At 41.6% G+C, this 27,886-nt stretch overlaps 2 protein-coding genes across 2 annotated transcripts in view; one reads left to right on the top strand and one right to left on the bottom strand.

Annotated features, from left to right (window-relative positions):
- The window catches only part of DOCK4 (dedicator of cytokinesis 4), a 427,515-nt gene that overhangs the window by 29,230 nt on the left and 370,399 nt on the right, over positions 1-27,886 (bottom strand). The window contains 7 exon segments of the mRNA XM_032401750.1: positions 2,301-2,387; positions 5,110-5,276; positions 6,727-6,868; positions 12,061-12,165; positions 13,952-14,038; positions 15,748-15,896; positions 24,890-24,983. Of these exon segments, the coding sequence (XP_032257641.1) occupies positions 2,301-2,387; positions 5,110-5,276; positions 6,727-6,868; positions 12,061-12,165; positions 13,952-14,038; positions 15,748-15,896; positions 24,890-24,983 (831 nt within the window).
- Positions 22,729-23,579, top strand: LOC116630855 (ATP synthase subunit O, mitochondrial). Its single transcript, XM_032401749.1, has one exon. It carries the CDS (start codon positions 22,854-22,856, stop codon positions 23,493-23,495), a length of 642 nt encoding a protein of 213 aa, XP_032257640.1. The 5' UTR covers positions 22,729-22,853; the 3' UTR covers positions 23,496-23,579.

The following is a 27,886-nucleotide window of genomic DNA, read 5'->3' as shown; positions in this document are numbered from 1 at the left end:
AAGGCCCACAATCTCATCTAAAACCTTTGGTGCCAGAAGTTTCACAATTCAGAAAATTTCAGATTTTAGAAACATAATATATACAGCACATGGAGTCTATTATGTAATCCTCAAACAGGGTCCGGGGAAATTCTCTTTAACCAAATGCATTAATATTTCTGCAGTAACACATAAGAATATTCATACTAAATGACATAAAGATCATAAATGGTCTTACATCAGATCAGGTTAGGCTTATTACCAATTGAGTTTGGAGCTGAATTTAGGAAAACATCTTTTGGTTTTCAGAATCTTTTAGATTTTGGCATTGTACATAAGGAATTTCAATTCAGGTTGGCATACATTTATTTAGTACCTACTATGTGTCCCTGATCTTGAGGACCTTATATGCCATGCATCGAAGCAGTAAACCAGCAATTTTAATAGAAGGTGGGGACATTCCAGGCAGTGGGAACAAGAGAAAGACATAAGGCTGTTATGAGTGGGCTGTGTTCAGAGAACAAAGTAGCCCAATTTAATTTGTTCTGTTTGAAAGAACGTAAGATTATATATTCTAATAAAGTAGGCAGCTGATGTTTGAAAGGTTATGTTTTGTCATGCTTATTATCAGCATGGTACTTTTTGTGAGTATTGTGTGCGTGTGCGTACGTGTGTGTGTGTGTGTGTGTGTGAGACGAGGGTGTAGGGGGTAATATTTCAAAGGTTAGGATCATTGGTGAGGCCTCAGAGAATTTAATGCTCTGGGTAGTAAGTAGCTGAAAAGGCTCTCTGAATCATTAATGCAGGGATAGATGACTAAGAACATTTCTGTGGGTTGGGCCCATTCAGCATGAAGCATAAGACTTTCTGAGACTGTTTAGCAGCCTCTACTCTTCCATGGAAGGCACCAGGGTATACCATGTAAGCAACCAGTTTTGGGGACCCTTGACTCAGACCCTACAAGAATAGGACTACACTGAGGCAGTCTACTGAACTGAGTTCCATTTCTTTATTTTTTTAAAAGATTTTATTTATTTATTTGAGAGAGAGAATGAGAGACAGAGAGCCCGAGAGGGAAGAGAGTCAGAGGGAGAAGCAAACCCCCTGCTGGGCGGGGAGCCCGATACGGGACTCGATCCCGGGACTCCAGGATCATAACCTGAGCTGAAGGCAGTCACTTAAACAACTGAGCCACCCAGGCGCCCAGTTCCATTTCTTTAGGAAGCCATGTGAATTTTTTAGCACTGTAAAAGGAAAACACCATTAAATCCTTATCTTAATCAAACATGATAAGCTGAGTGGTTTCAACGCTTAGTGAGATTTCAGGTAGGACAGGCCATTCTTGGGAAGACCATTTGGGCAGGAGCTGCTCTTACGTATTCAGTGACAGAGTGGCTTATTACCTAAATAGGAAAGGAGTTAAATGATATTTTCACAATCGTCACTTTTTCAATCAGCTAGAGGACTACGGCAATCAAAGGGCTGGCTTCAGTCCTGATGGATGTAGCAAGGGAGGGAGAAGGATGCTGCTTGGTTGCAGGGCTGCCATCAAGGTGCTGCTAGCCCAGGAGCGACACAGGCAGCAGGCCAGGTCTCTCCCCGATACAGCTGCTGTCAGCACCCAGACCTCGGGCCTGGAGCTGGGGCCTGTTTTACAACCTGAAGGGTTCTTGCGTGCTGTGGTTTCCATAGAATGACACCCAACGGTCTCCAGCTGGTGTTCATCCAGGACGGCTCAGTGAGACTCACACAGCCGCCTCCCTTCTACTGCCACCAGGATCAGCACGGAGCTACTGGAACTCTGCGCTAGCCTCAGGCTGCCTGTAAGGAAACTGAGCTCGAAGAGCTGGCTGGGACTGGCTGTCGAGGCAGGAAAATTTGGGTTTGAGTCTATCCTTTTTCAACGTCTTGATGTGAGACCTCTGGCAAAGGCTTTTAACTTCTGGTTAAAACTTGTAAAAAGAGGGAGAGGGATACATACCTCATAGTTTCGGTATGATGATTAAATAAGACAAGGTAGAGAACCTCTTCCCACTGGCCTACAGTCATTTGAATTCCAGCTCTTTTACTCAAGGGCCTGCAGGGTTTCCATGCTGTAGTCATAGTTCTTTTTGAGGAATGCCTCTTGCTGGCCGGACTAGGAGAACAGTCACGTTCCCCTCCAAGCCTTGGTCACAGGGGTCAATACCATAAACATTTACTACCTTACTCCGTGTGCTTCCGGGAACTTGGAGTCAACAGCAGAAGCAATTAATATATGGCATGACTCCCGGTGAGCAACTGTGATGAGAAAGTACTTGAGAATAAGCTCTGATGCTTACCACTTCACGCTTTTCCACTTCAAACCAGCGGGAAATTCCAGGTAAACTCTGCACCAAGTATAATGATGTTCTCTCCACCCAGAGACTCTACGGAATACAAAACAAATTAAGTCCCCAAGTGTCCCTTCTTCCTAGTTACTGAGCTATGACTAACGTTAGCCATGCGATTTGGTCAGGTTTGCTTATTTCTGTAGGCTTTTCTTTAGTATCCCTTCTAGCATGTGGGTAATCCCTTCACACTCGTGAAGCCTTCACAGTAAGATACCACTGATGTCGTGTTAATCATTCCCATTCTGTGTTGTCGGACACTTTTTCCTGTGTGGAATACATGATCTACTGCAGACAGCAAGCTTAAAATAGAGTAACACCACAGTTATTTCCTTTGCTAGTTCTTTCACATTCCAATTTAAACCCCCTCACTCCTTAAGGTCTTGCCATTTTTATCTGGAAGGGGTAACAGTATCAGCTAGTCAACACAGGTTTAGAATAATAACATCCTCACGGAGGAAAGGTCCATGAAGAATCACGTAGCTCCACCTTTCTATTTTAAAAAGGGAGATGCTAAGCATCAAGGAGGCAATGTGACCTGCCCGGGGGTACATTCTCGTTCCCAGACTCTACCTACTGGAACTTCTGACTTCCTCACTGCGCCACATTTTCTCACGCCCATTTGAACTGCCATCATCCAGGAGGATCTGTATTTCAAGAGCCGAGTCTTCCCCTGGCCAGGAGAGCACCTCCGTGACATGGGAAGCCACAGCTGCCTTGATAAGAGCCGCTGTGGGCGACAGATTTCTCTTGTGTCAACCATGTTTCTCTGTCTATGCCTCATTTTTCTCAAGAGGATAATAAACTTCACAAAATCCCTGAAATAGTGCCACTTATTCCAGAACAACAGAAACTGGGAGGATTTCTTCGTGTCAGCCAAGATATACTGAAATGAATATGGCAGAGTCCCTGTGCTGGCGGCTGGAAGCATCGCGGCGGTGACAGGGAGGTGAGCGCATCGTAGGGGTGACAGGGAGGTGAGCACGGAGGGAAGGGCTCAGGGCAAAGAGAAAGGAACGCTGGGCTCGCGGTGCTGGGGGAGAGCAGAAGGAAGCAGGCAGGCAGAGCAGCCTGTGGGAGGAGGACGGCACTTCTCGGAGGAGGTGACGCGTGAGCTGAATGCTGAAGAGTGAGTAGGAGTTTGCCAGGCGGAGGGAGGGGGAGCGCTGCAGGCAGCAGGAAGCAGCCCGCGCAGAGGCCCTAGCGAGCAAGCCAGCGAGCGAGCCAGGGGCTGGAGAAAGGGAAAGGGCACGGCGGAGATGGGGAAGAGAAGTTCGGTGTCACTGGAGCCCCAGAGGGAGGGTGGGCGAGTGGGATGCGGTGCAGATGAGGCTTCTGAGGGGCAGTTTGGTGCCAGATGCTGAGGGCTGGAAGCACAGGAATGAGGAGCTAGACTTATCAATATTTTCTAGGGGGACTGTTATACCACTGATAAATATGCTGGAAATGAGCTGGAAATGCGCTGCAGCAGGAAGTGCAAAGGAGTAGGTACTGGAAGGTGTGGGTTGTAGTGTAGGGTCTCCGGGTAGTTAGAATGTGACTTTGAGCAAGTCACCTGCCTGACTCCAGCAGATCTCAGACTTTGTATTCAGTGTCACCAACCGCAACGAAAGCTGTATCATAAACTAATGATCGTGAATTGGTTTTGTGGGACACAAAGAAAAATGTAAGTATCCAAAAGGACTAGAAATGATCATGGATCTTTTCAATGACATCCCAGTACTGTCTTCCAATAGTTTCTTTGCCTTGATAGGTAACCCATCGGATCTCCTTGCACAGAGGACTGCCCTGTGTGGAGGCCCATCGTGACACTGCAGAACAACCCCAGCTTCCCCTTCTGATCGCCCGGCTGTGCCCCATTCCTGGAGCTACTGCTGTGGGCGCTGGGAACTGACACTTAGGCAGAGGTGACAAGGACAGTTAACATCAGAGATCACTGCTAATAGTGTTAGGAGGACGTTTCCCAGCTTAAGTAGAGACTCTGTGATAAAAGAAGCTAAGCCAATTAACCCACAGTAATAGGTCAGTTTTGTAGGGGGGGGGGATACTGACTAACCGGGGATCTATCTGGTCCCACTTTGTCACTGTTATCAAGGAAAGAAGAGATTATAATGTATCTGTGGCACAATCCCCCAGTAGGGCTGTTAGACAGTCCAAGAGAGCTTGGGATGGCAAGGCTTATTACAACTACTGAGAATGGACGACTCAGCACATGTAAGGAGTCTATGGTTGGCTTTTACTCGGTGTCTTCTCAGAAGTCCTAATGACACACCATTCTAACAAGAAAAAGCAGAAGATCACACAGAAATCTTTCACTGTACCAGCAGTCTACCTAACTGTTCCCTGTCTCAGATTCTTCATTTGCCCTGTCGGTTAAGCATTCTTTACTCACTGCACACTATCTGAGAACAAATATCCTGTGGTCCCCACCGTTGGTTCAATATGAGTGAATAAGAAGGCTGAGCTCAACCGTGACATCTCAAAGACTGGTCTAAGGACCACCAGCATTGTCACAAAGAAGGTGATTCCAGGCCTTCCTCTCAGACCTACTGAGTCAGGATTCCTGAGCTAAGAAGTCTGCTTGGTTAGAAAAGCACCCCCATGGCACTCTGATATACAGTTGAGTTTGAGATCAACAAGACTCAATGGTTTCTAGTCCCTTCTGGTTCCATCACTTGACTCTATTCTAAATAAATACTTATCGAGGGGCTTGTTCCAAAGAGCTCATGGGAAATCGTATGTAATAAGAACTGCACGGTACCTTGAATTCATTTTCTTTATCTTTAGTGCCTTTGTGAAATGGTCTGTCATAGCGGAATTTCCAGATATGATTCACTTTATAGAAACTTTTGATGTTGTCCGGAACACCCTCTCTCTGCAGGACCTCCTGGCTCTCCGGGATGGGAGTCACGGCATAGATCTGCAAATCTAGGATTAAAAAGTCAAGGAGGAAACCCGACTTGGCAAACGCCATGGAAATCTGGCTTGAGCTGAGCTGTGGCAGTGAGCAGAGAATGGGTAAACAATCTGGTGTTTCCACTGGGTCGAAGTCATTTAAAAAATGTCAAGAAGGGGCCAAGAACTCAGTTCATGACAAATCATTTCTCAAACTACAGGCCTTGAACTAGTTTTAGGGAGGTGATTCTGACAAAGTATCTGTTTAAAATGTCTATAACGTGTGAATTTATCACTGATTTTTTTTCTTCTTTCTTTTCTTGGTAGGGGGTGGGTGGGAATGGCTTGGATCTTAGGTACTCAGAATTGTATTATTCTAATCCTTAAGAGACATTCCAAGCATAGCCCCTCTTAACTAATGTTTGTTTGTAAAATAATGTATAAATACCCATGCAACCATGACCAAAGACAATAACCAGTTCTGACAGTGATTTATATTTACCTGTGTGATGCTCTGTGTCTCCAGCCCTCCCACACTTGTGGTATCACTCTCCCAAATCTTATACTGATAAGCAGAGTGTTGTTGTAGTTGATATTTAAAAAATTACATTAAAGGGGTATCATATGAATCATTGAACACTACATCTAAAACTAATGATGTACTATATGTTGGCTAATTGAATTTAAATTTAAAAAAATAAAGGGGTATCATATTTACTTGTATATTTACCTTCTTCTCTTCTCATTCAAAGAAGGATAGCAAAATCTTTTCCCTTATGTAATTTCTTGCTTCTGTTGCATTTTATTTTCTACTTTGAAATGGGATCCGTGATTATCAATGGGAGTTTCTTGTCTTCTCAAGATCTTAAGTGTTGGGAGGAGACAGAAGCATTCACAAAGGAGTGCTGGGGTGAATTCCTTTTGTTTCTAGTGCCTGGATAATTTCAGTTGAGTTGTTTGTATTTAGATAATGAAAGTGTCAATTACACAGCAATCATCAAAGGCTGTCCAAAATGCCATGGCTAAGAATCCCCCAGAGATACTAAGGTACCTCCTTCTCTGTACTTCCTTCCAGAATAAAAATATCAAGGGAAAAGGGGGTGAATGATATGTGCCAGGAAATATAATGCTATTATTTCCTCCAACTGAAGCAGTTTCCACAGGATATGTTGGAGGAAAATTATTCTAAGGGAAATCACTAAAAGGAGCTTTAAAAGCAGGGTGGAGATATAGAAAAGTTTTAATTAAAAGGAAAAAAAAATTCTTTACCAGAATCCTTAAGGGATTTCCTTTCAACTGACATTGTGATAGTAACTAGAACAATTCTGTTCAGAAGGAGCTAAGCTAAAATCAAGATGAGTGAGAAAGAGGGAGAGAAAGAACATGGCAAAGGGGCCAGAGGCTGAACAACCTTGCAGGAAAACACTCTGCAGCAAACGGCCAATGGCCCTAACTGCAATGCAGCCCGTCTAGGTGTGGATACACTGAGCTTCCGCCTGGAAGATGGTCTCGTCGGGCTGGTTGGCATGCTGCATAGCGATGGCGTGGGGGAACTCATTCAGCATTCTCTGTTGGAAGGCCTCCAGCCTTTCGTAGTCATGCCCTCGACACACAAACTCCTTATTCTGGAGGTGAAATAAACAAACAAAAGAGAGCCATGTAATTGAGTGCGTTCCTTACAGAAAGAAGCCAAAAAAGAGGACCGTGGCAGGAAGTGAGCACATGCCTCACATCCATACACTGTAACAAAACCCCCCAAAAACAGTCTGAAAAATTTGCCCAGATGTGAAAAATGCGAGGCAAGGATCCCGAGCTTCCCTCTCTATTGCTTTTGGTCAGAGGCCCCAGCACGTGCCCCTCCTCCCGGATCGTGTGCTAAGGTGCAAAGAGGCATCGGATTCTCAGAGCACCAAAACATGAAACAAAGCAATCATGTTCCCTCTAAATGCTGATGAGCACATGTGTTAAAGATTTTTTTTTTTAATATAAGCTGGGTATCAGAGTTTAGTGGATAAAGTCTCAATAGGGAGGAAAAGAAAGTAAATTCGATCTCTAAAAATGCATTTTATTGCATTCTTTATCAAGGCCACAGAGATGGGCCTCCACACTGGATCCCGGCATGGAAGAAAGGAAGACTGAGCCTGTTTGTACTCCTGCTCTCAGCAAGGCTGGCCCAGGAAACTTCTCTGCCATCACCAACTCAGCTCAGCTTCCTGTGGCCAAGAATCTTGTTTACTGGCCCAAACTGAGATTTAGGGTTTGTAGGGACTTGCCGAATGTTGGATACATTTTTTTTCCTGTTTTTTTTTTTTTTTTGTTGTTGTTCGTTTGTTTTGTTTTATAAGATGTATAAGTACTCTGTGGGCCGGGACTGTATCTCGTTCAGGTAAAAATGGTGAAGGTTATCCTTGAGGTAGGCTAGAGAGCTGGAAAGGTGGGCAGGTTTCTTTAAAGCACCTTACTGGGGACGCCTGGGTGGCTCAGTCGGTTAAGCGGCTGCCTTCGGCCTGGGTCATGATCCCAGGGTCCTGGGATCGAGTCCCACATCAGGCTCCTTGCTCAGCAGGGAGCCTGCTTCTCCCTCTCTCTCCCTCTGCTTGTGCTCTGTCAAATAAATAAAATCTTAAAAAAATAAAATAAAATAAAGCAGCTTACTGGTCAGGTTAGGTAAGAGGGAACTCTGCCAGCTTAATGGTTATGAAGTTCCCACTGCTTAAAACAGCCAATGACAAGGCACTCTGTACATACCTTACTTAACCCACTAAACCTGAGAGGTAGTCCCTCCCACATCCCACCCCATTTTAGAACTGGGGACTGAGGATCAAGATCCTTCTGCACTTTGTCCATGTGTACTGTATTCAAGCTCAGGTGTGGGACCAAGGCCTGAGCTCTCTACAGCCAGAAAAAACTCCTAGTTGCTACTGGGACCACAAAAGGTTGTGGGTGACATGCCCTGAAGACCTTTACGAGAAAGAGGGAGTGGTTCGTGGTCTGGGGGAACTAGCTAAGGCCCAAGGTTCTCAGCATTTCTCAGCCTGATGAGGTTCCTATGCTTGCACAAAATGCCCTAAGGAAGAAATCTGAGCCAGGGGCAGGGGGCTGAGGGTTGCAGCCGAGAAAAAGCAGCTGCAGAGGAAACAGCAGGGAGTGGACTCTGAAAGCCTGTCACAATTCCTCATAAACCCCCAAATCACGATCCTTTGGTAACACAGGCTAAGACAGACTACCTAGAAATCAGGACCCCCACACAATCCCATGTTTAAAACTGTCTAGATAAAAGAAGGTATGCCTTCTGATGCTATGTATTTTTTATTCTACTCAAAAGATAATAAATTTGCTTGATAAAATAAGACTACATATGTATATATATGTATGTATATAAATATATATACATATATGGTGCATATTATAGAAGTCCCCAAATAAATATCCGAGTACTCTAATAACTGCAGCCTTTTTAAGGCACTGCTTACTTATTACAGCAGTTTATAAAATCAGGGGTTACTCTAAGCATATAATCATTCAACGGTGTTAAGAAGTCATTCTGAAATAAAAATAAATTTGGGGACTGATATTGGAGTTGTCAAGAAATTAAAAGGAATTAAGCATTTCCCCCATCAATACATTTTTTTTTTAATCACAGCTTTGAGATATAGTTCACATACCATAAAAGACACCCTTTTGAAGGTTTTTAGTATATTCACAGACCAACTATCACCACTGTTGAATGTGAGAACATTTTCATTACCTCAAAGAGAAACTCGTACCCATCAGCAATCACTCCGTTTCCTCCAACATCCCCCCAGCCTCTGAAACCACTAATCTACTTTGTTTCTATGGATTTGCTGATTCTGGACATTTCAAATAAATGGAATCATACAACATGTAGTCTTTTGTTACTGGCTTCTTTCACTTAACATGATATGCTTAAGGTTCATATATCAGTACTTCATTCCTTTCTTACTGCTAAATATTCCATTGCATGGATATACCATATGTTGTTTATCCATTCATCGGTTGATTGTTATTTGGGCTGCTTCCACTTTTTGGCAGTAGTGATTAGTGCTACTATGAACATTTGTGTACAGGTCTTCGTGGGAACATATGTTTTCAATTCTCTTGAGTATATACCTAGGAGTGGAATTACTGGGTCACATTTGTTAATGCTTAAATTTTTTTTATTGTCTTTTTCTTTTGAAAAGGAAATACAGATCTATGGTAAAAAAAAAAAAAAATCCTAAACAGTACAGAGCATACAATGAAAAGTAAATCTCTCTCTCATCCTTGACCTTGGTCATTCTCCTCAGACAAACCTCTACTCAGAGATACTCTGTGCATAAAGAGATTGTCAGTTTTTCAGGAGGGTAAAAAAACTACTCAGATCATATACTTACGTAAATGTATTAATTTACTGCAGCTTGAAAAATTATCTTGGAATTGATCAACAAGTAAATTTTTAATGTTGATATTTGCTTTTTTTTTTTTAATTGAAGGACAGACTAGAATATGATTTCCTAAAAAGAGGCCCAGCCTCATGATTCCAAAGGGTGTGGTGCCCTTTAGAAACCAATAGAGGGTGACCCTTCTCTTCATTTTGAAGAAAATGCCATTTATATCTAGAAAAGCTGTTTTGAAAAGACTAATAACATAGGTTGATATTTTTCTAATTGACTTTCTAACAAAATTTCTTTTATTAGCCAATATAGTTTTCTAATTTGCTAAATCCCCTTTAAAATTGTGGCTCCTAAATTTCTTCTGATTTTTAAAAAACTTTACACTTTTAATTATCACAGTTTCATTTACAAGATGAACATCTAGGACACTTTACAGTGCACTTGCTAGCTGAACTCAGAATTTGATCAGGGCTACAATATGACTTTTATGGGCCCCTTCCTCTATAAAAACTTATTAAAAATCATACTGAGAGGGGCGCCTGGGTGGCTCAGTCAGTTAAGAGGCTGCCTTCAGCTCGGGTCATGATCTCAGGGTCCTGGGATCGAGCCCCACGTTGGGCTCCCTGCTCAGTGGAGAGTCTGCTTCTCCCTCTCCCTCTGCCTGCCTCTCTGCCTACTTGTGCTCTCTCTATATATCTCTGTCAAATAAATAAATAAAATCTTAAAACAAAATCATACTGACTGATTTGGTATAGGGACAAATAAATACATAATAATGTAATGTCTAATATACAACTTAATAGACATTATAACGATTTCTTCAACCAAAAAAATTCATTTTTCTTCTGATCTTTAAAAGAAATTAAAATACTTTTGTAGGCAATATTATGACTCATAAACACTGTACCCACTGTATGTAACAGATCAATTAGCCCTGAGTATGATGTGGAAAAAAAAGTAATCTTTTACTCTGCCTGATTTTGAGCCGAGAAAGGAAGGGGGTCTGCTGCACCAGAGTCACGTCTGGACCCTCCTGTGGGGTCTCCAGCCCTCTGCGCCAGACTGTCCCCCTTCTACTCACCACCTGGATCCTAGCCATGTACACTGGGCAGGGGGTTGCTGATGACAGCCCGGGCCTAGAATGTCCACTTTCAAAACTTAGTCTTTCAAAGTGAGAGAGTGTTCTAAACCTGTCTGGTTTTGATCCAGAATCAAGCTTTCCTTTGTCCTTAGATCCATCTGCAGAGTCAGCCTTGTGACCACGTACACTACCACGCAGATTCCCTTTTAACCCAACAAGGAGATTTTTACTTATTTTTTTACTTATGTCTGCATGGCAGAAATACATGGTCATTTCAATCAACCTGTCATTTGAGTGTGTGCTCGATGTAATACTAAAATGAATTTTTGCCTATGGTGTTTGGATATTTTGGACTCCAGATCTATATTTAGTGTATATGTGTATATATATATATATATATATATATATATATATATAAACTTTATATGTAAATATATGAATAAACAAATACATATAAAACTTTCATTCTAAAAGGGAGCTAAGTTAATGATTATTAAACAAATAATGCAGTCCAATCTTTCTCCTCTCTCTCCTCCTCCAAGTACCCCAATCCTATATTTATTAATATGTGCTGGCAGTTAAAGCAGGATGCGGGGCAACACAAATACCAAAGTATTTGTATGCTGAGATCTAAAGTTTGTAATGAATTCACTCAATTATTCCAGATACTTCTCCTTAGTTACTTGGGGAGGTACATTTCCTCTCCCAACCAGTGTTTTCATATAAGTAAGTGTAAGTAAGATGTTATACCCTGAAGGGTTAAGGTAAGTCTTCAAGCGTGTAACATACGACTTGACACAATGTAAAAAATGGTAAGAACAGAGTCAAGTATTTTATGATCCACTAGGTACTTTTGAATGTCTGGAAGATTTTCCTTGGCAGAAATAGTTTGTACTAGCAATAAATGGGATCTCTTGGCTGGGTGACATTTACCTTTTCACAAAACCACTAACTGGGCTCTTCACGTGATTCTGGAGGGAGTTTCTACGTGACATCACCTGCCATTTTTCTCTAGTGCTAACTCTATGGAAATCACAGACAGAACAGAAGAGTAAATATCAATCACACAGGGGAGCAGCTATAATTACCAAAGATGGCTCATAAGATACAGTGAATTTAGAAATTTAGCAAGAAAAATCAAATCATTATTTGATAGCTTGGGAAATTATTCAAAACAAGGTATCCTAGATTTAGTACGGTGTCTGCACACTAAAAAGTTAAAGGAAAAATCTCATGATGTTATTGTACTAAAAGGACAAAATGCCATTAAACATCTTAGTTTCCTTGACTGGGATATCTATTTTGGAAGTATAACAGCAAATTAAATAGTGTTTTAACTTACTCTTAAGAAAAATGGAAATTTTTTCCCATAAAAGCCAACTCTGAAGAACTCTGGTTCAAGACGTTGCTGGTCCATAATTTTGTCATACAAAGAGGCTTCCATCATCTAGGAAAGCAAAGGAGAAGTTCTAAGAATTTCATCTCATCCTTCAGCTCTCCCTATTTATAGAAGAGTATGTTTCTTCTATACAAAGGAGAACTTCACTGTAGTTTTCAGTTTGCAGAAAAGAAGGTTTCACTCCCTTTCTGTGCTTTAAGGGAGGGTACAGCAAACTTATTCTGTAAATGGCCAGAGAATAAAGAGTTCAGGCTTTTCAGGCCATATGGTCCCTGTCACAACTACTCAGTCCTGCCAGGTCCGCAGGCACAGGTTGCTGACCCTGCTTTTAAAGGATCAAATATTATTCCATGTTCTCACCAGAGAAAATAATTTCTACGCACAAAGCCTATCGAGAAAGTATTTTCTTCACAATGAATATGAACATGAATTTAAAAAAATGAACGAACTATTAGAGGCCAAATCTTTCTGGAGAATTCTAGTGCCAGATGTACTCACCTGTGGATTTGGTTCTCTTTGGTCATGGTAATTCAGGACATGTGGAAGGTGCAAGCTTGCACAGGTTGGACAGGGATAAACCAAACCCAAGGAGACCCATAGCACAAAGTGCTGTCTGGGCTGAAAGCTCTTAAGTGTGTCCCTCACAATGTTGGCACTATGAAGCACATAAAGCTTATGGTTTTCCATTCATGGTATTATCATCCCCAGGGTTTATGCAGAAAGACTAATATTGCTCTTGAAAACTTCTCCCCCCCCCGCCCCCAGTAACAGCACCCCAAAGAGCAGTTGGCATGAAGTGTAATGCTTTGGGTTTATAAAAATCGGAGTGACTATGGTACCCAAGGGCTCTCCCGGGTAAACACTGTAACCTCGCTTCTGTTACGGGGGTGTATGCCAAGAGAAGCACAGAAACGTTTTCATATAAAACTGCAGTGCCTGCCAGAGCCAGCATGATGGACTGAAGTTAAAACAAGGTGTTTTTTTTTTTCTCTTTGGTTTTCATGCTGGGAGAAACATCGATGAACCACTGGCATGAAATACGACACCGGCAGCACAGGACCAGTTCCTACAGGCTGAATGAGTTATGTGTGGGCTAAGGGATTTTATGAGCTGTTAAAGGTTGACAATATCATCTCATAAACCACTACCTCAGAATTAAAAGGCAACATCATAATCTTCTTCCTATTTTAGAAACCCTGCAGAGCTTAAGTATGATAAGAGGACACAAAATGCTCATGGCTCTTAAGAGTAAGGGCTCAGAGTGCAAGAGCGACCCATTTGAACCTGAAAAGAAAAGAAGGGACAAAACGTTTGGCTCAGGGACACGGAATATTGAACTCCTGGAGTTCCTGGGTACTAAGACCTTGGTTCACGTTCAACGTAAAACACGTTGCTGAAGCTAAGGAGAGATGACACCTATAGAATTTAGCCCCGAAACAGAAATGGGTCAGCTAGCCATGCCTACTGTTTTGCTGTGCAGATTATGGGACTAAGAATAGTATTTTGTGGTACAGATCTGCATACAAGTGAGAAGCTCTTTGAACAGTGTGGAGATTTCTCCTCAATAAACTAAAAGAATTAATCATGGATTAGATTTTACATTTCAGATGTGATGTTTAGAAGAGATCAAAGGCTCACTTCTGTGTACTAATCAGAAGCACTTGCTATTTCTCTGTATAAATAGCTGAGTATGCTGCAGAGGAAAGACTTCTCTTAAAAAAGCTTTCTGCAAGACAGGTTGAGATGATCACAGAGTTAATTTTATAGAACGATACTGGAAAGTTAATGAAAAAAGGATGCCTGTGCCTGATTAGCATGCGTCCAGGTTCCTTACCCGCATCTTGCTCAGGTTTCTGTAGTCATAATAACTCTCATACTGCTCTGCAATCTTCCGGCACAAGATGATGCCGTTCTCCCAACACTGTGGACAAACGAATGATATAAATGCTGATGCCCACGACATTTACTTATTTCCACCCAGAGGTCAGGGTGGGACTGCTTTCAGGTCATCAAGCCTTACTTCTTAATCTTTATAATCTACCTTTGATAGTATCACTGCCACTTTAAGCTTGATAACAGCATGCAATGAACGTGTAAATTATTAAAAATCCTTAGGAAGTGAGAAAATATAATCCACCACAACAGGCATTAACATATGGTGCGGAAACATTTTCCGGTGTCATTTCAGAATCATCATCTTGAAATAACTACAGTTCCACCATGGCCAAGTAGATGAATAAATGGGCCCTCGGTGCTAAGGAGGGAATTACCACTGACCCCTAAGGCCCAATTATCCACAGCTGGATTCCTTGCTTGGCTCAATTGCACTTGTAAATTGTGAGGATCTAACCCAGCTGGTTACTCTCAGCAGAAATGCAAAAATTCTTTCGTCTAGCCCAAGTGTCAGCAAACTTTTCTGCACAAGGCCACACAGTAAATAATTCAGGCTTTGTGGGCGATACGGTCTTTGTCACAACTACCCAACTCCACCATTAAAGCACAAAAGCAGCCAAAATGGATAAGCTTGTCTGTGTTGCAATAAAACTATCATCTAGGGACACTGAAATGTGAATTTCATGTAATTTTCATCTGTCAGATATTCTTTTCCTTGTGGTATCATTCAAACACTTAAAAATGTAAAAAAATTCTTAGAATGTGGGCGGTACAAAATGGTGGGTGGTGAGCCATTTGACCCATGGGCCATAGTTTGTAACTCCTGATCTAAGCAAAAACCCCTTGGAAGGGCCAAGATAAGCAGAACCAAGATTTTATAACAACTTATCCTATAGATGGAAACTTCACCGGAGGAGGATGCAAAGGCATTTCCTTGCTATTAATGTAACAAATGTTATGTCAGGGTATTTAGGTACATAATAAAGGAGGATAGGAAAGAGGCAATTTCCTTGCATCAAATTATGCAATTATGTTTTGTAAAAGAATGACAGCAACTGTTTGTGTTTTAGTCTCCTGTTTAACCTTGGCATTTGGGGAGATATATTTAAATCGAAGACACCAAAAGCATCCAAATGTTCAAATCAAATAAACAACTGTTGTCAGATTCTTAAGTCTTCCTAAAGGGTATTGCAAGGCCTTGAGGAGGGAGATGGGGTGGAGTGAGGTAATGGGCTGAATGGCATCATCAACTCAGTGAGGTTTTTTGATACCCCGTGGCATCTCTTAAAACTATGATGGGATGCCATAACATTCTTTAAACAAAGTTAGTTTCATTTATTTTACCTTACCAAAAAAGTGGAATGGGGTGGAATGGGGCAGAATACATGCTAATCTGGGGAGGTAGGTGAGGGGTGATAATGGTTTTTCAGAGAATAAAATACCTGGGTGTCAAAACCTATGGACCAGTGTTTTTCAGCCCCAAATTTGTACACATTGTAATCTCCTCAAGTCCTTGTTAAAGTCACAAAATCCCCTGCCCCATGCCAGACATACCCAATCAGAATGTCCAGAGGTGGTACCTGGGAATTTTAGCAAACTCTTGGGTGTTTTTAATGCACATTAAGATCTGAGGGTGCCTGGCTTGAGGAGGTGGGCATGAAAAAACTATAAATGAAAGGTAACGTGACACCAACACAACCACCTTGAGAGAGGCCATGGGTGGGTAGGGCTACTTACTTTGCCTCGGTCAAAATTTTGGATGATAGCCAGGTGCAGGTGCTCCTTGCGCTGCCATTCGGTCTGCATGGGGTAGGTCAGGAACTCCCGGAGGGGCCGATCGGACCATTCCAACAGCTCATCGTATAACAGGAGAGTATATGCAGCCTCTGAAAGTTGAGTGGGAAGGCAATGATCAAGACAGGACCCCTGAACAGCCTCCCCTCCAATGGGGCTGGTTTGGGGCAAATTGGAAAAAATATTTTTTGAATTTCATGATAATGAAGAAAAATGTTCAGGATATATGCAAGAGCCAGTTAATGAGTGATGACTTCCCCCTGGAAGATGGAATTATCAGAGATTTGTATTTCATCTTTTGGCTCCCTATATTCATTCTTCCCCTCACTTCTCTCTTTCTCTTTCTTGCCTTCTCTTCCCATCCCTCTTCCTTGTTTCTACAATGCCTGTACGCTGCTGGCATAATAAAGATGTTTAAGGATATATTGTTGGAGCTTATTCAAAGAAATAGGGAGACATGACTTTGACTGTTGGGGAAGTTCACTGGTAAATCCCTTGGGGTGAGACTATGGGCATCTTCCAAAGGATGTGATTAGGAAACAAAAAATGGTAATTAAATTCTTTTTGATAATAAAAGGCTGAAAAATTTGAAAATGGTGTTTGGTGGCAGGGTTAGGGTATAGGCAGAATTTGGGAGGGACAAAGAAGCCAGAGAGGAGCTAAATGCAGAGAAGAAAAAGAAAAAAAAATCTAGTAACAGAGGAGGGATTAGAAAGGGCAGAAGTGTTGGTAAGAAGTGTGTGTGTGTGTGAGAGAGAGACAGACAGACAGACAGAGACACAGAGAGAGACGACTATTGTGTGTTGTGTGGTATGACCCTTAATTGGCCCCACAAATCTTCAGTAAAAGTTACTTAAGTCATTACATGTTTGGTGCGGTTGGGATTTCTTGGGAGAACACGTAAAGAGGTAATATTCTAAAATATTTTTTTAAAAGATTTTTTATTTATTTGACGGAGAGATAGACAGAGAGCACAAGTAGGCAGAGCGGCAGGCAGAGAGAGAGGGAGAAGCAGGCTCCCCACAGAGCAGGGAGCCCGATTTGGGGCTCGATCCCAGGACCCCGGGCTCATGACCTGAGCCGAAGGCAGACGCTTAACTGACTGAGCCACCCAGGCGCCCAAGAGGTGATATTCTGTATACACACATGGAAATGGTAATCCATAGGCTTAAGCACAGTTGACAGGTAGTGCATTTCATAGAGTACTTGCCATTCTGCAGGTCTCTTCCTGAATCTTAAATATGGCCAAACAAATCAATAGGAACCATGGTTCCATTGTCACTGATGAAGGACTCCAATAATTAGTTTTTTCCTTTAATATTATAATAGCCAACTCATTTATTAAATGGAATAAAGTAGACAAACCCTTAGGTTATTAATCCATTTATTTAGCATCTCTGTATGTTTCTTAAAAGATATAATAGTTGGCACCTGGGTAGTGCAGTCATTTGGGTGTCCAACTACTGATTTCAGCTTGGGTCATGATCTCAGGGTCATGAGCTCCAGCCCCGCGTGGGGCTCCACACTCAGCGCAGAGTCTGCTTAAAATTCTCTCTCCTTCTCCCTCTGCCCCTCCCGCTCGTGCTCTCTCCCTCTAAAATAAATAAATAAATCTTAAAAAAAAAAAGATGTAATAGTAGCTTTTCACAAAATATCAATAAATAGTCATTCTTAATCTTCATTTATTTGCCTTAAGAGTAACTACACGTAAAGCTCTAAAGTAGCAGGTTAAGTCCTATTACTATGATTTGGCCATCTCAGTGTGTAAAATGTAGTTGTAGGAAGAAAGGCCTGGGTCCCCATCACTTTTCTCTTGCCTCTTACTTGTGGAAGTCCTGTGAGGCACAGGCTCTGGCCTTTTTTCTTCTTAATTACCCCTGGTGAGCTTAGTCTCCTGGCTTCAATAACTGCAAAAGCTTTCATACCCCACCAGCAGTCCCTTATTCCCCTCTGTTCAGTTTGCACATGGTTACCAGTATGATCTTTCAACTGCAAAGGATCATATTGCTCCCCTGATTCAAAGTAGCCAGTGACTCCCAGTAGCTAACAGTAAATGTAGGCTTCCTTAAGGGGCAGAGAAGGCTGGCCATGATCTGGTCCCTACCAACCTCTGCTCACATTTCCCATCGTCCCTCCTCATAGTACACGTAAGAAGGAGCTCACCGATGTTTCTCCTAAGAAGCTTCCAGCCTCCCTGGTTGGAGCCCCTTGACCCCATCATCAGCTTTTGCTGAATGAAACAAGGTGCATCCTGATCCGGAGGCAGCTGTACCAGAAAGCTGCCCAAACGGGGACAGAGGTACCTTCTGTTTTAATGGGCACTAGTCAAATTCTATCTTGTCGAAGTTGTATGTGACACGGACAGAGGAGAGTATTGGCTAAAGGGTATTGGTTAATTGGCGGATGCAGAAACAGAGCTGAATTGCCACAATGCAGGTTGCCAAGGAAGACGGCTTTTGATGGGACAAGAATGATAATAATGACGGTCAAATCTGTGCTGTATCTGAACAGCTTTCTAGTTTTCTGAGACCTCCTGAGATGACTTCCTGATCTTTAACTCCCCACATATTCTTACAATAAATGCCAAGCATCTAAGAAAGCCCTATGTGTGTCCTTGTTCCTCTGTCTGTGTGAATAATCCATGGCTCCCTTCATTTACCACATGGGTGACACCTACAGCCTCTTACCGACCGCTCCTTCAAGCTTTGGCCCTGCACTGCTGAATAACTCCCTTTTCTCTTAATACACAGCTCTAGAATGATCACTTTTGTCTCTCAGATTTCTTTTGTGTCTCCCCCAGTACCCAAGAACTCAAAAAATACCCTTGCGAGTAATCATTTCCTAGTGAAAAGGATGAAAAGGACCAAGCGAACCCCTTCCCCCGGCTGAAGCCTTCAGCTGCCCACAGGGAGTGACTGAAAGGGCCATGAAGGTCAAATTCATGGAGCCAGAAAGTAGAATGGTGGATGCCAGGGACTGGCGGGAGGAGAAAACAGGAGGTTACTGTTTCATGGGTACACAGTTTCTGGAGATGAAAAAGTTCTGGAGACCGAGAGCGGGAATGGTTGCTCAACCATGGGAATCGTACTTCGGGCCACTGGGCTGTACATGTAAAAACGGTTAAGATGGTAAATTCTATGTTGTGTATATTTTACCATAATAAAAAAAATTACAAGGGTGGGGGGCAATGAAGGGTTTTTAGTCCATCTCAACTGCTTTCCAAATCATGCTTGCCCTGGGGTGGTCCAGGGGTGAGACAGAAGATGAGGGGTGGGTGTGCCCCTGTGGAGTCTGGAAGGACAAGCAGGGATTGGCAAGCCATCAGAAGAAGCTGACCAATGACTGAATGGTGACATGGAAAGGTGTGGAATAAATGACAGCTGTCTCAGAATCTGATTCCGGAAAAGGATGATGTCTCTCAGGGGTCAATGGTGTGTGAAGGAAGCTGTAGAAACTTTACATGAAAGCACACAGATATACCTTGGAGGTGTGACCGACACAGGAGACTACTGAGGCTGATTTTAAACACATTAGCAAACTGTAGATTTTTATTGCAATACATCGGGTATTTATTCTTCTGCATCTTAAGAAGACAATAGTATGTATTGAAGAGGGAAGAATGAATCACATCCCAAATTTCCAACCATCTTTTTAAAAAGTATTTAGAATTTTGGACAAAAGGCATCGCCGCATAATTAAACATGGGCCATCTCGCTCCAACATCTTGACAAGTGTACAGGGAGGATATCCACATGAGACAAGAAAAAACCATAGGAGAAGACTAGAGATGAATTAGGAATGGAGAGTACTGTCACGAAAGGCTGCAAAGGGTTAAAGCCATTTAAACAGAATCCTATAAAGATAGAAAAGTTTCCCTGTTAATTTCACTTTCTTCAAGGACACATAAAAATGAGGACAGAGGAGTGATGAGTAAAATGTTGCAGGGGAGGAGGACTTATTTCTTATGACTTTGGGGAACATAAATACTGCAAGTTCAGTAAACAAAGAAAAACTATTTGCCCATTTCTAAAATATAATCAGACAGATTTGGATTCTGTTTCAGAGAACAGTTATGTAGCTGGAAGAGCTTGTCCTTAGTTCCCTCCCTCATTTCTTTTTTAATGGACTTTAAAATAAGTCCACTAGGTAGTTTTCATAGCTATAAAAACTAGGCTCACCATTTCTCTCAAAATTTGGCTACTAACTACTATAAAAATAGTCATTTAAACTCTCAGACAACATACCTCCAAAATTTTAGTCTAACCAAAACCATCAACACATCTGTGTGAAGAGATACTGGGACTTCCTTAGTGACTCAGGAATATCAATATTGAAGGAGAAAAATCTCTGCAGGTCTTAAAATTTAACTGAGTAAATTTATTGGTGATGCATTTATTTAAATCTCATGTTGCAGGGGCACCTGGGTGGCTCAGTCAGTTAAGCGTCAGACTCTAGGTTTCGGTGTAGGTCATGATCTCAGGGTCGTGAGATCCAGCCCAGTGTCAGGCTCTGCGCTGGGTGTCAGGCCTTGAGATTCTCTCTCTCCCTCTCCCTCTGCCCTACCCCCACTATCCCCACTTGCGCGCGTGCGCTCGCTCTCTCTAAAGAAAAAAAACTCACATTGCTGGGCACTAAAATGAGAAAACTAAGAAGAAGAAAACATCATCTCTGTCTTCAAGGAATTCACCTTTTAGCTATCTACCTACATATACATACAAACACACACACAAACACACCTCTTATATAACTGTTAAAAACAATGTGGTAAGTACTTTAATGAAGCCTGAAAAAGGTGCAATGGAAAAAGAGTTGGAATCATGAACTCAGCCCATGGGAGAGGGGTGGTGGTGGGGCATGGAGTTGCCGTGGGAAAGAAAAGGAAAAGAATTCTGGGAAAAGATGGTAAAAGCACACGCCCTGAAGGATGGAGACAAGGAATGTAGTCCAAGTGGTAAGATGAGGCTGCACAGATAGGTGTTGGTTTTATTACGATGGACCTTGAATAAAGACTTTGAACTTTTTTGTTTTTTTTGTAGAAGATACCAACTGAAAACAGTTATATCTAGAGAAGGGGCTGGTGAAATTGTCTTAAAGGGCCAGACAGTAAAAACTTTATAATTATAATAACTTATAATTATAATGATTTATAATGTAGCTTGCAGGCCACATGGTCACTGCAACTACTCAGTTGTGCCTTTTGTAGGCACAGAAGAAGCCACAGACCATGGCCGCTTCGTGGGTGTGGCTGAGTTCTAATAAAACTTCCTTCACAAAATCAGGTGGTTGGTCTGCAGGCTGTAGTTTCTGTCCCCTGCTCTGGTGCTAATTAAGAAACAGCCCAGGTGTGAGATGATGAGGGCCTAATGGAGGCAGCTTGAGTGGGAACAATGAAAAGGACGTGGTTTTGAGAGATTGTTAGGAAGGGAAATCAACAGAACATGGTGACTGATTATTTGAGGGAGCCTCAGAGATACCAAAGAGAACATCAAGATCTCCACACTGAGAAAAGAGTGATGCTGTTAATCGATACAGTGAAACTAGCTGGAAGCATTATTTAAAATCTGGCCACACAAGGACCATCTCAGAAAGGACTGCTTTCTTTTAAAGCTGGAGGAGGGACCACAATTCAGGAGTTCCTGGGAAGAACGGTGAGGCAAAAGACTCAGATTTATAGTTCCTACATCCAGTTAAAGGGTTCTTTTCTGGTTACGATGTAGTGAGCACCTTGTATCGTATCTTTCCCCAACTAAAAACCCTAGGCATGATATATAAGGTAACTCTTGGAGGATTCTGAAGAGTAAATAAGAGAAGGTGGGCAGAGTAAGAAAATCAATACTCAAAGAATGATCATAAAATAGTGAGTTCGCAGTTTTTATTTTTTTGCCTTTCATATCTCCTGGCTTTGCCGTCCTGGTCTCCTGAAACCACAAAGGGAAACAGAAAGAAAAAGCTCCCAGGAAATTTCCTCTGGTCAGAGGGTTGAGAAGAGGACTTTTCTGGGGGATGGAGTCCTTTTGACCTTCTAGCCTCCCCCCAAGTCCTGGGAACACGGCACAAAGCTGCAGTGCACACAGGGAAGGCTTCACAGTGGAAGCAGAGGCATCCCCGGCTTTTTTATGTTCAGTGCTTGGCCCCCAGGAAGACCAGCTATAGGGAGTGCATCACGGTGTGGGGAGGATCAAGTCTTGGCTTTGACTAATTTGGCTCCGATTAAGTGAGAGTGCTAGGAAAAGGAGCCCTTGGGAGATAGGAAAAGTGAGGAAGATCATAGAGAGGAGGCACATAGAGAAAGGGATTTTTAAATGTTGTGTATGATGTCCTGGGCTCACTTGCAAGCTGCACGTACATTGAACAGACCAGAATCAACATAACAAAGCTTTTGAGAAATGAACTATGGTACAGACCACTGGTTAGGTCCCAGGCTCTCCCTGGGTGACATATATGCGGGACAGACCAGAACAGTATGGCGAAGGCTTTGAAAATTAAGTGGACATTGGAATCACAACCTTCAGAAGGTGCTTTAGGACTTGAGGTTTGAATCTAACTGGACCGTCTGCTGAAATTAAAAAAAAAAAAAAAAAAGCCAAACCCCTCAACATTCTCCAGAAGGTTTTAACAGAACCCAGAGTCTCATAATATTCAAAATGTTCATGAAACAACCCCAAATGACTTGACATTCAAAGAAATAGGATAACTGAAAAATTTCAAAGGGAAAAGGCAATTAACAGATGCCAATCCCAAGATTCAGTTGTTGGATTTACAGATAAATACTATGAAGCAGCTTTTATAACCATGCTCCTTAAAGTAAAAGGGAACACTCTTGAACAGAAAGATACAATTTCCCTACAAAGAAATGGAAGCTAAAAAAAAAAGAAAAGAAAAGAAAAGAAAAGAAGCAAAAGTGGGAAAGGAAATTTTAGAAACAGGTGATACAGTAACAAAAATTAAAATTTCACTGGAAGGGCTCAGTAGCTGAATGGAAATGGCACAGAAGAGTCTGGACTTGCAGTCCCCCTAACTCAAGTTTGACCTACAGCCACCCGGAGAAGATGGCCGTCCCAGCAGTGTCTGGGCTGTCCCGGCAGGTGCGATGCTTTAGTATGACTGTCGTCAGGCCGTTTTCCAAGCTCGTGCGGCCACCTGTTCAGGTATATGGTATCGAAGGTCGCTATGCTACTGCTCTTTATTCTGCTGCATCTAAACAGAATAAACTGGAACAAGTAGAGAAAGAATTGTTGAGAGTAGCACAAATCTTGAAGGAACCCAAAATGGCTGCTTCCATTATGGATCCCTATATAAAGCGTTCCGTGAAAATGAAAAACCTAAATGACGTGAGCACAAAAGAGAGGTTCTCTCCTATCACATCCAACCTGATCAATTTGCTTGCTGAGAATGGTCGCTTGAACAATACCCCTGGAGTCATTTCTGCCTTTTCGACCATGATGAGCGTCCACCGTGGAGAAGTACCGTGCACAGTGACCACTGCATCTCCTTTAGATGAAGCCACTCTTACTGAATTAAAAACAGTCCTGAAGAGCTTCCTAAGTAAAGGCCAAGTCTTGAAATTGGAAGTTAAGACTGACCCGTCAATCATGGGTGGAATGATTGTCCGTATTGGAGAGAGATACGCTGATATGTCTGCAAAAACCAAGATTCAGAAGCTCAGCAGGGCCATGCGGGAAGTTTTCTGAAAGTGTTGATTTTGTCAGTGAAAATTCCTAAACTTGGAGCAACAATAAAATGCTTCCTGAACAGAAAAAAAAAAAAAAAAAAAAGAGTCTGGACTTGCAAATGGACCAGTAGAAATTACCTAATTTGAACAAGAAAGAAGAAAAATTGGGACAAAAAATGAACAGAGCCCCAAGAACTTACAGAACAATACCAAAAGGCCTAACATTCATGTCCCTTCTAGTTCCAAAAGAGAAGGACCAGTGCAGAAAATACATTTGAGGAAATAATGCCTGAAAATTCCCAAATCTGGTGAAGGAAATAAGTCTAAATTCAAGAAACACCATGGACCCAAACAGGATAATCTTAAAGAAAGCCATGCCCATATACATCATAATCAAACTGCTGGAAACCAAAGATAAAGTCTTGAAAGCAAGCAGAGAAACTTATACATTACACACAGGGACACAATTTAGATGACTGCTGATCTCTCATAGGAAACCATGGAGGCCAGAAGACAGCACAGCAACATTTTTCAAATACTGAAACAAAAGAACTATCGAACTAGAATTCAATATCCAGCAAACGTATCCTTCAGGGGTGAAGACAAAATGAAGACATTCTCCGATGAAGGAACACAATGAGAAATTCTTCACTGCTAGATCTACTTTTTTGTTGTTGTTTTGTTTTTAAAGATTTTATTTATTTATTTAAGAAAGAGAAAGAGAGACAAGGAGAGGGAGAGAGAATCCGCAGCAGACTCCACACTGAGCACAGAGCCCTACTCGGGGCTTAATCCCACAACTGTGAGATCATGACCTGAGCAGAAACCAAGAGTCAGCCGCCCAACTGGCTGAGCCACGCTGGTGCCCCTCACCACTGGATCTACTTTAAAAGAAATATGAAGACAAGTTCTTTAGGTTGAATAAAAACAATAACAAAGAGGAACTGAGAACTTCCATGAAGGAAGAAAGAGCAACACAAACAGTAAATATATGAACAAATTTGACAGACTATTTAATCCTCTTAAATTCTTTAAAATAGGTATAACTGTTAAAGTAAAAATTACTTTATCCGGTGGGGTTTTCAATGTATGCACACGTAATACGTAGGACAACTACAACATAATGTTATTTAACTTGAAGTGGTAAAATACCAACTGTAAGTATGATGAGAAGTGAGATATGTATTTTGTACTCCCAAAAGCAACCTCTAAAAAACAATGCCAAGAGATATAGTAAAAAAGCCAATAAATTAAAATGAAGTACCTAGAAACATAGATCCAATTAAAAATTTCACTTTCAAAGTACAAATGCTTGAGTCCTCAGCTCTAATTATCCAAAGCAAAGGAGTGACCATGTATAATACACCAGCGTCCAGCCCACTCTCCTCAGCCTGAGCCAAAAGACAGAATTACCTGTGAAGTTTTGCGCTTTGAGATGCAGATCATAGAGTTTGTGGATGTAGCGTATATACATCTCTTCCTTGTTTAGTTCAGTCTTATAGAAGTTCTGCAAAGAAGAATACAAGTATGGATCATTCCTCAACAGTTAGGCCTGCAAACAGCTGCTTTTTACTTTGTGAAGTTCCGTGTCTGGAACTATAAGAATGGATGTATTTTTCCATATAAATGTCTTTTTAAAAATTAAGGAAGGAGGCCCAGTGATATACTTTTAATGCAACACTGTGTTAAACATTACTTAGCAATTATTGGATAAGCTGGTAATACTTGGGGAGTGTTACTGCCAGTGACTCACATTTCTTTGGTACTCTATTATTTTTTCGTTAGTGTTACTGCCTATTCAACTAAAAAAATACTAAAAATAACATAACAGATGAATCTGCTTACTAAACCTGAGCACCGATATTCAAAGGATAGCTTAATTTCAAATTGTAAACATATTTGCTCTGAAGAAAAAAAAAGTTTCTAAGATCTATAGGTAAGGATGAATAAAAATAATGTAAAAGCATTTTTTCTTCCCCTGAAGGATCACATAAAAGAGGGTAAATGAAAATGCTCTTTATTGGTAAGGTATTATTCTGAGTTTCTTACTTGTGTTGGAGTTTCAAAATCTCCAGTAAAGGGATTATTAACAAGAGATTTCAAACTATTATTAGAGGGGCATGCTTATCGAAGATATTTTATTTTTAAAAATGTATCTGGATCTTACTAAACTTCTCTAAAATGTTTTAACATTAGTTATGAAAGATTCAACTTTGACCTACCTGGACATATTATGTTGGCTCTTTAAAGCTGTAAGCTATAAACACCCACACGTACTCCTTCACCACATCCTACAAAGGACCTTAGCCCTCACTGAACTTAGTAAACACAGGAACAAAAATGTACATGACATTAAGTTCCAGCAAAAGCAGGATGTCGTGAGGTTCTAAATGGGGCACTTATTGTTAGCAGATCATTGTGCATTATGAAATCGCTGCACAAGCCCTCTGAACTGTTGTTATCACTGTTGTTGACTGATCCTCGCTGGTATGGGGAAGAAGGGAAAATGAGCAGTGATAGGGGGATAAATCCAGTCGACCTGAAGGAGTGACAGGTTTTCCTTAAGGGGGAAAGACCAGGAATTCTAAAAATCTTTGAAACTGATTAGCTAGACAGGGCTCTGGGGATGAACCAAAGAGCCAATGTGGTTGCTTAAGTTGCACTTGGCTTCAAGCCCGCAGACCTTCTGTCAAATGTACTTTCTGTCCACTACCTAATAGTGTCTGTTCTTCAATATGAGAACTCCTATAACCTTGAGACACTGACATTTAGTTGAATGCCTCATAGATTTTTTTCTTCCAATTTATACCATTATCCTCCCCCTTTTCCTCTTGTCTCCTATAGATCTTGGCATTCCTTAAAAATCTAAGTAAATAATGTTATTCACATCTCTCTTACTATGAACAAAATCATTTTAATTAGCAAGATTTGTTGTACTATAAACACAAGTCTAACAACCCCACAGCAGGCTTTTTACTTTGCTTTAATAGCTTTCTGGTAAGAAGCAGCATTTTTGGGGGAACAAAATAAGCGATCACTCTGTAAGTGAATAATTCTCCTTAAAAAAAAAAAAAAAAAAAAAAAAGAAACATCTCTCCAGTCAGCAGATGAGAATTTTTCACATATGTCTGGCAAAACTTGTGACACAAAGAACAAAACAATAATTGCATTTCCTAGTATGAGTCATGTCAAACATTATGCATTTTGACCAATTTAACACTACAGTTTAACTTCAATCTTGTGAAGGAAGCCAGAGCTCTCCTGAAGACAACCTTGAATTAATCTTTCCAAAGAGTTAAGGAAAAATCTCTAAGAGGAAGTGAGTAGCTGAAGACAACCATATTACTACTAGAAAACATCAAGAAGTTTCCATATGGACTAGAAGCTAAAAAGATTAGCTTCAAAGTTACATATTTGGCACTTTGATAATAAGCATTCTTGTGCTAGTTTGAAATTAGAACAGCTTTCAAAATGTTAACATTTTCGGGGCACATGGGTGGCTCAGTCGGTTAAGCATCTGCCTTTGCTCGGGTCATGATCCCAGGGTCTTGGGATCGAGCCCCGTGTCGGGCTCTCTGCTCAGTGGGGAGCCCGCTTCTCCCTCTCTACCTGCCTCCCCCCCAGCTCTTGCTCTGTCTCACTCTCTCTCAAATAAATAAATAAATAAATAAATAAATAAATAAAATCTTTTTAAAAAATGTTAACATTTTCTATAGAGACTGTTCTTGGTCAATGCAAAGCCAAAAGGATAAATTCTTTGTGTCAAGTGAATCCTGCTGGGGCCACTGATTTTATTAGGTCTCTGGCTGATTCCTACTGGGGGACTACACATATTTCGGGCAGAGCATTCATTCTGTCATCTAGGGAAATGATCTCTTCTGTTACGCCAACTGAGGAAATGAACCCAGAGTCTGCATGTACTTGTTCACCTCCACACAGAAGGCACTGTGGCAGAAGATGGAGACAAGGGAAGAAGGTTCTTCTGGAAAAAGGTCAAGGTTGTCCTCTGAGGTTATTTATGCAACTCTGTGGCCAGCGTTGGGGAAAAGCTGGGGTTAAGCAGATGGACTAAGAAGACTGAAAGCTTACAGAGCACTTGGCTCTTCTGCCCAAACACTGATGCACAGGGAGGGACATAGAGGCAGCTCAGGCTGAGGATCTCGAACGTGGTAAAGGGCTGGCAGTAGCAGACAAGACAGTGGGGAAGACTTAATAATGACGATGTTTGAGGTTAGAAATGAGGGCTCAGAGGGGAGGTGAGTGGGCTGACCTTGTGAGTCTGGCCCGGGGGTCTGAGATCACTGCTGGGTCTGATGACAAAAATTATGTCAGAAAGCGCACCACAAGATGGGGCCGGATAGAGGACTCTCGGGTCTCACTATTTTTAGTGACCGAGTTTGGAGGTGGAGA

Source organism: Phoca vitulina, unplaced genomic scaffold (assembly GCF_004348235.1).
Source record: "Phoca vitulina isolate PV1807 unplaced genomic scaffold, GSC_HSeal_1.0 scaffold4, whole genome shotgun sequence".
In the NCBI taxonomy this organism is placed as follows: Eukaryota; Metazoa; Chordata; class Mammalia; order Carnivora; family Phocidae; genus Phoca; species Phoca vitulina.
This window is presented reverse-complemented; position numbering and strand designations above follow the sequence as displayed.

What these genes read in the sequence shown, in the direction of transcription:
- LOC116630855 (XM_032401749.1), top strand. Translation starts at nt 22,854, where the DNA reads ATGGCCGTCCCAGCAGTGTCTGGGCTGTCCCGGCAGGTGCGATGCTTT.